The sequence below is a fragment of the Nothobranchius furzeri genome, chromosome 3 (genome assembly GCF_043380555.1).
Source record: "Nothobranchius furzeri strain GRZ-AD chromosome 3, NfurGRZ-RIMD1, whole genome shotgun sequence".
Classification (NCBI taxonomy): domain Eukaryota; kingdom Metazoa; phylum Chordata; class Actinopteri; order Cyprinodontiformes; family Nothobranchiidae; genus Nothobranchius; species Nothobranchius furzeri.
Window position 1 is genome coordinate 81,433,842 of NC_091743.1, and position 13,903 is coordinate 81,447,744.

The 13,903-nt window shown below is 43.7% G+C and overlaps 1 protein-coding gene across 1 annotated transcript in view; it reads left to right on the forward strand.

Moving 5' to 3' along the window:
- The window catches only part of chrm4a (cholinergic receptor, muscarinic 4a), a 57,651-nt gene extending 45,236 nt beyond the window's left edge, over positions 1-12,415 (forward strand). Inside the window, exons 6-7 of the mRNA XM_015957835.3 lie at positions 2,298-2,570; positions 8,222-12,415. Of these exons, the coding sequence (XP_015813321.3) occupies positions 2,298-2,570; positions 8,222-8,467 (519 nt within the window). The 3' untranslated portion in view covers positions 8,468-12,415. The remainder of the gene's footprint in view (positions 1-2,297; positions 2,571-8,221) is intronic.
- The last annotated feature ends 1,488 nt before the right edge of the window (positions 12,416-13,903 follow it).

Sequence of the window (13,903 nt, forward strand, 5' to 3'; positions counted from 1 at the left end):
CTTTCTACTGGAGCTGCTCTGTTTCATCTCTTTGATGTTCCCATCTGAAACACTTTTTGCTTTCTTCTCTCCCAGCAATCCTTCTGAATTAGGATCTTCTCTCTCTGTTATCCTTGGAACTTTTCAAAATGCAAACTTGGATGCTAATTTGTGTTTAGAGAAACAGCTCGTCTGCCCTTCTCTGATTGGAAAATCGGGCCACAATGAAGTACTTCTCACCTCCACCCACACTTCTGGTGTTTGACATCAGCGTGTGACCATGATAGCTGTGTGAGGAGGTGGTTGCACAAAGCTGAAGATCTCACAGATGGAGATCTGCTCTGTGAACATGAGAATAACAGGGCCATGACTGGGTTGGTGAACAAATGCATCAGTTTTGTGCTGCTGATTAGTGTGGAGAACATCTAGTAATACGTTCGGGATTGTCACTCACCTGGAAAAGCTGCAGAACACCTGGAGAGCTGTTAGAATTTGAGACAGGTCGGTGTGGATGAGGATGCATCAGTGATGGGGAGGATGACCACACAAAGACCTAAACAATATCAGTAATCTATTAGTTCTGAGCATGCTCAAATCCTCTGTAGCCATGGTGGCAGCGTATGGATATCATGGGTGGGATGTGACAGCTCCATAACAACTAGAACTGGCCACTTTGGCCCAAAGTCTAAGCCGCAGGCACGTGCAGGGGTGGGGTGGAGGGGAGATGGAGGATGCTTAAGCACCTGCCCCTTCCCTCCCTGATGCCCAAAGGGCCCTTTCTCTGAGGGTTAGGAACAATGCAGTGTGTGTGTGTGTGTGTGTGTGTGTGTGTGTGTGTGTGTGTGTGTGTGTGTGTGTGTGTGTGTGTGTGTGTGTGTGTGTGTGTGTGTGTGTGTGTGTGTGTGTGTGTGTGTGTGTGTGTGTGTGTGTGTGTGTGTGTGTGTGTAATGACATTAGGCCAGGAATGAGCTCCTAAAGAGCTCACATGTTTTTCTGCCTGGGCAGCACAAGAGCTTTTGGGCGACGCACCATCGCAGCAGCGATCTCTGAGGTTTCCTTGTAACTGGTGGAGTCTTGGACACCCACATGAAACCAGTCAAGCTCTCTCTGGTCTGACTTTCCAGTCTTCCTCTGACCTTTGCAACAGCCCATCAGAAAACACCAGAACGTCCTCTACATCAGTTAACTTGACGCTACCGATTACCCGATCCTGTCTGGAAGAAACAGGATTTTTGGTTTTCAGCAATTAATCAACAAAACATTGCTGGTTGGTGCCACCTCAGTACAGAGGAGTTAGGTGGCTTGTTCTGGTTTTCTCTAAATCGCTCTGGTTCTCAGCAGGTATTACAGAGACTGAAAGAGCCAATCAGAATGAACATTACTATTAATACCAAAATGCAAATTGCACTAAAATGCTCTACATACAAAATAAATCACGCTCTAGTCCATATTCTTCCATCTGGCTTTAACAGAAACCTCTGTTCTGGTCTTGTTTGCCCACAGAGCATCTCTCCTTCCACCCTGTGGTTTTGACTAGCCGGAGATTCGTAGCAATATTGCTTTGGAGAGAGCCGACTTTCACCTCCAACCCTAGTTTGAAAGAAGTTACACAAGACTCCTCTGAGATCTCAGAGCCTATTAGTGTCCCCGTGGCTGAAGCCAGGAGTTTGTTTGTCTCCTTGGAAGGGTTCAGCTGCTCCTAAATTTCCTTCATTTGTACAAGAAGTATCTGCATGTAGACTTCTGAGGCAAAAGTGTTATTCCACCCAACAAGAAAAATCAGTTTTACCTGCTAAAACGTGCCAGTATGTGGATTTCTGGTTCCCTCTCTCCTCCAAACCATCTGAACTGGATTTAAAGTGACTATTTAGGCATAATGTTAACACTTTTGATTAAAATAAAATGTAATGTTAATGCAAAAATAAATAATGCTGCATTTAAAGTGATAATTTAGTTATTTTCTAATGAACTGAGTTGCAATAATTAATCAGTCCCCAGGGATTTCCTGCAGCTTGTGCAGGAATAAGCAGCCTGTGTAGAATGACACTGGTGCAGATGTTTATAAGAACAATGTTTGCACGAACCACCATGAAATCCTTGACAGTGGAGCTGTTTTCAGATGGCAGTAATCTCTGATTAAGTTTGGACCCTTAATCAGAGATTAAAAGAAAATGACTGATACTAACTTTTCCACAGGTTTTTGCTAGCTTTCTTGTTTGTCGCTGACTTTGACATCCATGGAATCATCCAGAAGGATGTAAATTCATGCAGAAACAGCAATAAAAGCTCCTAACTCCACTACTTGTGTCTGATTACAGGCTGCAGCCAATCTCACTCCAGTTGTCACAACTACAACATCCAACTCCACCGTGCCCAAGGCCAATCCCACCTCCAGGTGGTCCAAGATAAAGATTGTGACCAAGCAGGCTGGAGATGAGTGCATCACAGCTATAGAGATCGTCCCACCTGTAGAAGGGGCTGAAAGGCGCTCCATCCCCATCAGCCGTCCCAGGACCGTGGCGAGGAAGTTTGCAAGCATTGCCAGAAGCCAAGTGAAGAGGAAACGACAGATGGCTGCAAGAGAGAAGAAAGTATGTTGATACTCTTGTTGTGATTTGTAGGCAAATCCATAATGAATAGTACTGTAGCTTTAACATTTGTGGTGTCTCCAGCACTTTGGTGCTTAGCAGCATGATCCTTAGACACCGTGGATTGTGTGGTTGCTAGGGAGAAATACACTATGAAACTCGGACTTTGGTATTTAATTACTCTGAATCTATTGGTGTGTTATGTTTACTCTAAGGTTGGATCTACAGGGTTCACTAGGTGTTGCTGTACGTTAGACAACTGGCTATTTCTCCATATAAATATTCCTAATGGTCATTGGGAATGTTGGGAATACTCCACCAATCAGCATTGTGGAGTACTCCCACCCATCCCAAAGATTTCAGGTATAGAACTACATCTCTACCAGGGCCTTTCTCTAGGTCTTGTACCCTGGCTCCTGTGGTGGAAACACGACCCCTACAGATGTTTGGGGCATGTTCTCCACAGACTCATTTTGATCAGGCTTTGGAGAATTAGACCGTTGGGTTTGTGTCTGGAACTCAAGGTTTTATACTGGTCTACACACGTGTTTGGGTCTATGCTACATCCATGTGTCTGACTGGCGTAAACCTTTGATTGATTGAACCAATGATTGAATTGAATTGAATTCAATTTTATTTATATAGCGCCAAATCACGACAAGAGTCGTCTCAAGGCACTTCACACAATAAACATTCCAATTCAGGTCAGTTCATTAAGCCAATCAGAAAAGATGTTTCCTATATAAGGAACCCAGCAAATTGCATCAAGTCACTGACTAGTGTCAGTCTTTACAGCAATCCTCCTACTAAGAAAGCATATAGCGACTGTGGAGAGAAAAACTCCCTTTTAACAGGAAGAAACCTCCAGAGGATCCTGGCTCAGTATAAGCAGCCATCCACCACGACTCACTGAGAGCAGACACACACACACATACACACACACACACACACACACACACACACACACACACACACACACACACACACACACGCATGCATGCATGCACGCACGCACGCACACACACACACACACCAAGCAATGTGTCTATGGTTACATTGTGATTTCTTAGTAAATATTCTATTTGGTGAGAGACAAACTTTATTGCATTTATCCTAGTGAATCTATAATTAAATGGGTAAACTAGCAGTAGCACATCCAACGTCAAGGAAACAAAAAGCCATTATCAGGAGAGGGAAAATGTTTAAGTGGTTAGCAGCAGTGTGCTAGTCGATGGCCCCCTCCATGAGGCCACCACAGCTCAGCAGAACATCATTGTAGCTTCTTCTGGGGAGAAAAACACTTAGAGAAAAAATAAAGTTAACAGCTGAAATAGCTGGAAATAATACAGTTAAAGAGCAGATTGTAGAAGAAAGTAGTAGAGTGTGGAAAGTGGTCAGTGTGTCCTCCAGCAGTCTAAGCCTATAGCAGCATAACTACAGAGATAACTCTGGATAACCTAGCCTTTTAGATGGAGGCATGTTGGAGGCTGGGCAAGGGAGAGCCGTCTTTACCGACTGTACACTCCACCTCTCTCTGCTCCCCCACTTGTCCAGATCTAGGCTGACATCAGATTTTAACCATAGGCCCTATTGAAGCAGTGAATTTAGCAAAAGCTTAAAGACCAAGTTCATTTAGAAATTGTTTTTACTAATTTTTAAAATATGATTGTTCACACAGAGTTTCCAATGCAAAGTGAAAAAAGTTGGCTATTTCCTGCATTGGTAGCCAATAGAAAATAAATGAGAAAGCACACGTGAGAAAAAGCCACACAGATCTACGTCACACTGACAATTAGCATTCATGGACTCACCTATCTCAGCTTCTTAGGAGGAAGGCTGTTGTTGATTTAGCATCCAGGAAAGAGCAGAGCACGTCTCTGCTTGTAGAAGCTAACGGTTAGCATTAGCAACTCCACAACATGGCAGAACTACTTTAATCTATCCGTTCTTTCTAGGGCTCTCCAGCAAGCTCACAAAGACGGACAGAGTTGAGCTCTCTTTTCTAAACAACCGTCTAACAAGACGGAGAATGCAAGCTTGTGATTGGTCTGGACGCCACTGTCGTCAACGCCCTCAAAAACATAAAAAGAGCCAATGATATCTAGCAGCAAATACGGAAAAGCTTGAAGAATACCTCGTCGAAGAACTGTAAAAATATGAACGTTTTATTCCCCCACGACTGGAGGAATGAAAAGATATGCAGCGAGCGTTTCATTGGTGTACGGAAATGACGGGAAACGTGGGTTTAGAGGTGGCGAGCGCATGAAGAGGTGGAGGAGGATGAGGGACAAATTTATCCGTGTTAAAAAGTCTCTGAAATACAAAAATAGTAAATGCACTATCTTGGACCGGATACATGACAGGATACCACAGAACAGCGCTACGCCCTCTGGTGGCCTGGCGGGGAATTGCTTTGCAACACTCCCCAGGAGACGAAGTCCGAGAGCAAAATGTCTCCGTCAGTGTGTGTCTTTCCCTCGTGGAGCTGACAGAGAAGTATAGATTAGGCTTTAGGCTTGTGTTATTTGTGGAGATAAAACATCAGCGTTGCGCTGTAAAATGAATCATAAAATAAATCATAACTTCACGTTGCTGTAAGCCAATCAGAGGCGAGAGCAGAATCAGAAGGTTTTATTTCCATATGTGCGAGAAACACATTTGGAAATGTTTGCGGTACTTGATGCAAAAAAAGATAAACGATAATCAATAATTAGAATTAAGAAATAAACACAACATAATTATAAGAATATAGGGAATCAATAACTAGAGAAGCAGCTGCTTCATACAAGACAGTGTAGGTTCTGGTCAGAGCAGGTCAGGTCAGATGTGAACATAACACAGGGTCATGAAACAAAGTAGCTGGAGTGGGCGGGTCTACGATTGTCATTCGTGAGTCCGACAGCAGACGGGAAGAAAATGTTTTTGTGGCGAGAGGTTCTGGTCCGAATGGATCGTATTCTCCTACCAGATGGGAGCGAGTCAAAGAGGCTGTTTCCAGAGGGGTCAACTGCAATACGACCAGCATGCCTCAACATCCTGGAGGTGTACGGGTCCTGTATGGAGGGGGTTTGCAGCCAATGGCCTTCTCAGCAGAGCGTACAACACCTCAGTCTCTTCTTGTCCCTGATGGTAGCTCCAGCGTGCCACACGGTGATTGAGGAGGTGAGGATGGACTCGATGACTGCAGTGTTGAACTGCCTCATCAACTGTGCTGGCAGGTTGAATTTCTTCAGCTGCCTCAGGAAGTTCAACCTCTGCTGGGCCTTTTTATGATGGAGGTGATGGTGGGCTCCAACTTGCTCGCAATGGGAGTGTCAGACAGGGTTATGGGGTGAGGGGGTCTGTATGCTTCCTAAAGTCCACAACAACCTCCGCTGTCTTCTGTGCGTTTGGCACCAGGTTGTTGTGGCTGCACTAGGACACCAGTCGTTCGACCTCCATTCTGTAGGCCGACTCATCCCCGTCAGAGATGAGTCTGATGACAGCGGTGTCATCAGCAAACTTGATAAGCTTGACAGACTCGTGGTTGGAGGTGCAGCCGCTGGTGTACATGGATGTCTGGATATCAGGAGATATAAGACATGAAATCCTGCCACCTTTTGCTCCCCTGTGCTCCAGCTAACCTACACAGGAGCCCAGAGCCTTTTTTCTCCACACAGATTGCCTCACAAGGTATTGATTTCTACTAGAGACCACTGCAAATGTAATGAACATTTGAGCATATTCACATATAGGCCTCAGTTAGTAGGTTAAAGGTTTGTCATGGTACTTCTAAACTGGTCTAGACTGGTCGACCTTACTTTCACATGTAGCCTCCCCTCATCTGCTTGATGGTATGAAGTGAAGCAGATGTCTGAAGGTTTGGATCTAGCAGAGATGGGATGGTTTCTCCATGACTGGACCATAGGGGTGTGGGAGTCATCACCTGCTACCCTCATGTTAGCTCTTTATAATTCAAATATGTGTTTTAGATGCCAATTCACTCCTTCAACAGAGAAGGTCTTAGGAAGCCAGCTTGTAATTGCTGAAGATGCTTTGGGCCAACAGTGGCTACTGGTGGAGCTTGTGGTCCTGCAGGAGCTGGATCCAGAGTTCCTGGAGGGGATTCAGGTTCTGTAACTGTCATGAGAAAGTTAAATGCTGAGCACTCACTTTTATTTAAACTACTGCAAAAAAGTAGAGGAAAGGTGTTAAAGGACAAAATCCATACTTGTTGTAAATTAAGTTTTTGTACAGAGCTTAAAGATAAGGAAACAGCTTCTGGCAGAATACTGATTATTCCATCCATTAAACCAGCAGACCTGATTCAGTTAGAGCCTGTTACACTTTTTATTTATGCTCCTCTGGGAAATTAGGTTTGAGCAAGGCAGTGTATGTAAACGTGTGTCAGATACGATGTGTCCTAGTCACTAAGAAAAGCAGAGGATGGAGTTTTGTTCCACCTACAGATGCTTGAGATTCACTCAAGCGTACGAAACTCAGTTCAGACCGTTTGCTACTGACTAACAAAAGACTGGAGAGGTCACGTCCCTGGTGACCCTGCATGAAACAACACATCTGAATAAACCCCACAGCACCTTCACCAACTTAGTGACTGGCTCGAGAAAAACAGGCTTATAAATAAACAAAATAGAAGAAAATGCATGCTGCATCCCTTTGAGATGGTCACATCTCTGAGAAGCCTTCACAGGTCCGTCACCAGACTGAAAACTAACAGAAAACTTTGTTTTATTGGGATTTCTGATAAGGACGTGGAAAAAAACAAGCACACTTATTGATCCCTAAAGGAAATAATTTGTCACCGCCGCAGAAAATACCTGTTTCAGAAAGCAGAAGTCGATTTAAAACGCTAAACAAGTAGAAACTGGAACAAATACGTAACTGAAAATAGAAATGTGAGATCCTGTGATGGAGGGGTAAGACAGGTTTAGGTTCTGGGAGGCAGAAAAGCAGGTTTTTGCAAAGATTATTATTTTTGTTTGTTTTTACTCTCCCTCAGGTTAGGCTAGTTAGCATGTTAGCACATGCTCATCATCATCAATTTTATTTGTAACGCACTTTTCATCACTGAACCCAAAGTGCTGTACACACATAATAATAACAATCATTTAAAGCAACACTGACCTAAGGAAGGGCCCGCAAAATGTACATTAAGAAAAGTAAAAACAGGATATAAAAGCAAAAAATGTTGATAAAATAACAGGATAAAATTTAAATATCTAAAAGTTTGGCTAATTAGCATGTTAGCACATGCTATCACTGTGCTTACGTCAGATAACCACAATCAGAGCTGACGTAACCTTTATCACTGTTAAAAGAAAACCGCAGCAGGATGATGAGTTTACCGGTTTGAATGCTGGCATTTCTAAGTTTCTAAGAGCTCTAACTGGTTAACAGGATTAGTACATTCCTAAAAACGATCATGCTCATTCATTATTATAGTCCCAATGTTTGTGTGCCTGTGTTAATTAGCAGAAAGTAACCCTAGTTATAAAGGGCAGGTGTGGACTTAACAGCTTTGTTTATTATCCATCACCAGGAGACTTTAATAGCAAAAGCTGTTATTGTAAATCACTTTTCTGAGTGGGAATCATACCCAGCTGCTTATTGTGTGTCCTCTCTCTCTTTCTCTCTCTCTCTCCCATTCTGTGCAGGTAACCAAGACAATCTTCGCCATCCTGCTGGCTTTTATCATAACATGGACACCGTACAATGTCATGGTGCTGATATCAACGTTCTGTCAGTCCTGTGTCCCTGACACGGTGTGGGCGATCGGCTACTGGCTGTGTTATGTCAACTCCACCATCAACCCGGCTTGTTATGCACTGTGCAATGCCACCTTCAAGAAGACTTTCAAAAACCTGCTGCTGTGCCAGTACAAGAACATAGGTACAAGATGAGAGGAAGGTGGACGGTTGGGGTGGAGTGGGGTTGGGGGTGTGGGGGTGGGGTTGTGGGGGCTGAGGTCAGACTGTTAAAAGTTGAGTAGTAATAGACCAAAGGAGCTGGAAAAGTGAAATAAATGTCAGAATTTTGAGACACTCCAGGTGGATACAACTGTTGGGTTCCCACTGGAGAACCGATGATCCCTTGAAAACGTGAGTAAAGCGGGAATAGCCGTACATGTTCAGCTTTCCACAGGAAATCCTCACACAGGAAGTAGAGCTTCACCAACAGTGTGATGGACCTGTAAGATCTGGAGATGGGGCTGAACCACTCGGTTAGTTATGGAGTTGGTTTTAATTCATGTGTGGATCAGTGGGAGGCTGGGTGCATTTTCTTGCTTCTAATGATTAATGAACCTTGTTGAAAAATCTTTGTTGAGCCGTACAGGTTGTGATTTAACGGAAACCTTTTGACAGAGCAGTATGGAGGGCCGTTGTGTGGATAATTGGCCTCTGGCTGTGTTGTGACAGTTCTGCTATCGACCCAGGTTGTTATCTACAGGGCAGCAGCAATGAAAAGTTACTCAAGATTTTACACCTAATCAGAGCGGGGGTGTGATAAGAATCAGCAAATAGGAAAAACAGAGCAGAACGAGTGAGCGTGTCAAAGAGTGGGGTGCTCTGGATTCAAGGTGTCTGACACAGTGGTCCTTCTTACACATCAGCTTTACAAATACACGTTTTCTCGTGAAGCTTTGGGTGATTGATCCATGCCAAACAAAGCTGGCTAAGCATCTGCTGAGATAACAAAACATCTTCTAAACTCCAGCTTGTTCATCTTTGAGTACCCGCGAAGATCTGTATTCATTAGACTCAAGAGTAGAACGTTGCTTGATTGAAGAAGCACAACGAAGCTTTAGAAGAGGCCGAATCACAACTAGATAGTTCGATGGAAGATAACCTTAACTCACACATGGTACAAAGGGAGAAAGTAGTTTTTAACGTTACATAGTTCTGGTTCCTGGTCTGTGCTTTAATGTTCTCTGTATGTGCTCAGAACGATGTGATGCAGCCTTAGAACGTTTGTTGAAAAATAAACACATAGTTTACAGGTATGTCATGGTTGTGTTTGGGTACCTAGAGTGACCACTGGAGCGCTGGAATTGGCTCTGGGACTTATGTTGCAGGGGCACTTGCTTCGTCTATAGAGGGTCTAATGCCTCGGATCCACCTGCAGGGTTTGGGACGGACCCGGCATTTCCCGGTATGGGTCTGCAATTTCAGGAGAGTGTTTCCATTGCAGTTTGGGCTCTCGTGTCGGTAGGCGGGGTTAAACGAATCATCATGCGAGATTTTATAAATAAGTTGTGCAACTATTCAGTATTTTTTACACATTTTATATTCTTATTATTCTTAAATAACATGACTACAAATCAGACGTCGCATAGCGATGGGTACCGGATTCGGTACTTTTTAAGGTACCGACCGAATTCCATAGTACCGACCGAGCATCGATTCACGTCATTTCAAACAGTGCCTCGTTTCGGTACCCGTCCTTCAGAACGAGAACTTGCCAAGACAGCTGCGCATGCGCAAGAGCGTTATGTCGTCGCTCGCTGCGAGCCAGTTGTAAACAGAGCAGCATGGTAGAAAGAACACATGCTAAAGCTTGGGTCCACTTCACTAAATGTGATGGGTAACTGGGTGATGATGAAACCAGCGACAACGATCTAAGTGAGACAACGATCTAAGTGAGACATCCTCATCTTAATCTGCTCCGGTAGGTAAATAAAATGTTTAAGATAATGTTAGCTTGATATGTTAGCTTCCATTCCACTAATGGTGCGTTCGCTTTCTCCTCGGAACTTCGAATTTCCGACTAGAAGAACATGAACGCGCTCTAAAGTTTGGCTTCACTTTACTAAATGTGACGGGTGTTTGGGTGAAGATGAAACCAGCGACAACGATCTAAGTGTGAAGCATCATTGTTTTAATCTGCTCTAGCAGCTAAATATACTGTTTAAGATAACGTTAGCTTGATAAATTAGCTTGCATTGCCGCCATTGTTATCAGCTAATGGTGTGTTCGCTTTCTCCTCAGAAATTCTAACTTCCCAGTAGGAAAAATCAAAGAAAAAGGACGGCAAAAGGAATGAAGATACACGGTAAATTTAGTTCACAGTAAAGATGTTTGCTTCATTTTAATTATCAGCTTATAAAACTACAAGGACAATGTTAAAATACAAACAGTTGAATGTTATTTATCGTGATATTTATCAAATATGGTTATATATATTGAGAAAAATATATTTTTAATTATAAAAGAGAATTAAAATATTAAACACTCAAAAGTATCTAAAATTGGTACCGTTAAGTACCGGTATCGATTCCTAGGTACCGGGAATTAGTACTGAATCGATTCAAATGTCAAAGGTACCCATCCCTAACGTCGCATAAATGACGTCACAGCAGAATTTCACTTACTTCCCACGTGGAGTGTTTGCTTTGGTTTTCTCCGTGTTTAATGCTCCTTCTATTGTCCTGGAAGGAAGAGTCAAAGCTCGCTAAACGATGTCGACATGGCGAGAAGAACATTTGTAGTCCTACACGCATGTTCACACAAAACCTAAAATAATTTTTGCTGCTGTTCGAAAATAAGTTGTTTCTTGGCATCAGAATGTCTTTAAAGTTCAGGACATCATGTGTGAAATCCACGGGACATAAACGGGATTAATAAATAGCTTAGATAGCCTCAATAACTTGCATTCATTTTTTTCTTTTTACCGAGTCGGGAAGTAGATGGGCGTGAGTTGGGCTCTGTAAAGGTATTTTAATTAAACTGGTTGCACCTACATTATTAGTGCACTCATCTAGTCATTATTCCAGCAGAAAAGATGGAGCAGGGTTAACAATGAGACTTTTATTCCGTCCGAAAGGCCCCTAATATTACTAAAGAAAGCTACAACAGCGTTACCCTCACATGGTCACGGTTCTCCTGGTGAAGAGGCTCGGTCACTCAGGTATTTGTAGAATGACTGAATGGAAGCACTGGACATTCTATCTGGCTTCTTAATGATGTTTCACCTCTTATCTGAAAGGTTCCTTCACATCTAAGAGCTGAGGGAAAAAACGTAGTTTCATTTTTTTTTAGAGGTGAAACATCTCCATCTGGACGAGAGGCTAAAGTCTACAAGAACCTGGACAGGATGTTCTTTAGCCTTTATCTATTGAGAACACATGTACAGGTTTACTGTGCGTGCATCTGTGATCCATGTCCAGCAGAAGCACAAACATAAATGAAATACCTCTCAAAATAATAGTGAAATAGGTCAACAAATATCAGTAAGCAGCCTAATTATCAACGCCAGCTAGGAAACAGTAATGTTAATATTGTGATAGGCCTACCTGCTGGAGATCAGTGATGGTACCCTTCAAAGGGTCTAAAGGTGTCTCTGGTCTTGAGGGCATGTTCAGGTAATCAAAGCACCCATGAGTGGTCTGGTAAACTGTTTTCCTTCCTACTCAGACTAGACGCTGAGTGTTTTTCAGATAACGGTACTTCCTCTAAATCTCAAAAGCTAAATTAGCGCGGGGCTGGTTGTTTTTGACTCTGATGTTGTTGGAGTTATCCTAGCAGACGGTTACAGATTGTCTCAGAAACAAAGAAGAATCCTTTTCCCAGAGGAGATGAGGAAGGACGAATGATTCCAGCTGCTAGGGACTATTTCTGCTGCACTCTCAGGGTGAGTGAGTGAGTGAGTGAGTGAGTGAGTGAGTGAGTGAGTGAGTGAGCTTACATAACGTTCTGATGGGGAGGGGGGTGTCTGGGGCAGCAAGTGGATGGCACAGCCGTGAGGGCAATGAGGTGGAAGTGACTGAGCTCCTTGTTTAATAACAACCTCAGAGGTCCTTATGGGCTGAATAAATTGCAGGGTTTAGGCATAATAGATGACTACAGATGTTTGCGGGAGGGTGGTGGTGGTGGTGGTGGTGGTGGGGGGGGGGTGAAAGCAGGTGGATTGAAGACAGTCACTCCAATTCCCAGTCCGACCAGCATATGAGGATTATGGAACTTTAATTAAACAAATTCCAGAACAAAGATGGAGCAAGGAGAAGAAACGTGCATGGCTACCAGACAGAACTAAACCAGCAACTAGGTCATAAAGCGAGTGAGCTGCTTCCCCACAGGGAAAGAGATGGGGAGTTCTGCAGTGGGGTGGGGGGTGACAGCCAGAATTTGGGTGCCATCCACAGGAACATTTCAGATTAGATGTTTAAAACTGCAGATTATGGAAATAGATTCCCCTCTTTTTGCTTGTGAGGAGATAGAAAACCTTCTGAATTATGTCATGAGCGTGACATGTAGGTGACACAAGAACACAACAATGGTGTGCTCACTCGTAATGTTGAACATTCTGCTCAGGCGCTGGCTTTTTGTCAGACCTGGAAAAGGCTGCAGGAAGCAGGTGGAAAGCTCTGGAGCAACCAGAAACTCCTCCCCATAGCCAATCAGTGAGTGACAGTCACTGTCGTCACGTTTTAGGCCCCATTCGGTACGCTTGGAACCATGTCCAAGCAGGTAGTGTAAAGGGGGTGGCAACCTGGTGCCTGTTAGTAATGAAAATGGCTTGAAACCATGAAGAGATGAGTCGCGCTGAGAAGAAGAATGCCCCAAACTTCATTCAGGAGAATATTTGTAATGGTGTTGCCATGCCCCTTGCTAGTTTTTGGACTGGTGTGACTCCCAGTCAGCACTGTGGTCTTGTAGTTTAATGTAAAACACTTCTGGTTTTCCCATTCTTCTTGTGTATATCCCACCCAGCTAGGTGGTGCGGTCTTTGTGGCAGTGATACCACGCCACATGTCGTATGGTAGCATGGCCTCAGGTGAGCTCTGGCACAGGACAAAGATGTTTATGTTTATTTATTTAGCAGAGGCTTTTATCCAAAGCGACTTACAATTTATAACCTATAGGGCATGTTGTGATCTGTGGGGGAAACCGGAGTACCCGGAGGAAACCCACGCATGCATGGGGAGAACACGCAACTTCACGCAGAAAGGCCGCAGCCGAGTTTCGAACCTGCGACCTTCGTGCTGCGAGGCAACAGTGCTAACCACTGCGGCACCATGCAGCCAGATATGAGACATAAGCTAAGGCTCTAAATTCATCTTTTATATTTTTGGAACAAAAATGCAAGAATTGTTTCTAGAAACTGATTTTAAAAAATGTCGTTTGCACCCAAAGCTCTTCATCCATCTGCTTATTTAAGTGATGTAGATGAAAAGGCTACAGGATTTACTCGAGTCTCTGTTGAACAGATCTGGGTAATGGATGTAGGACTCTGTCAACAGCCGTCAAGAGAAGTAAGGAAACTAGAAACTAAAGGGATGGCAGTGCAGACCAGCTGTTCAAGATGCTTACATGGAGGAGGTGGTGCAACACCGGGGTAAC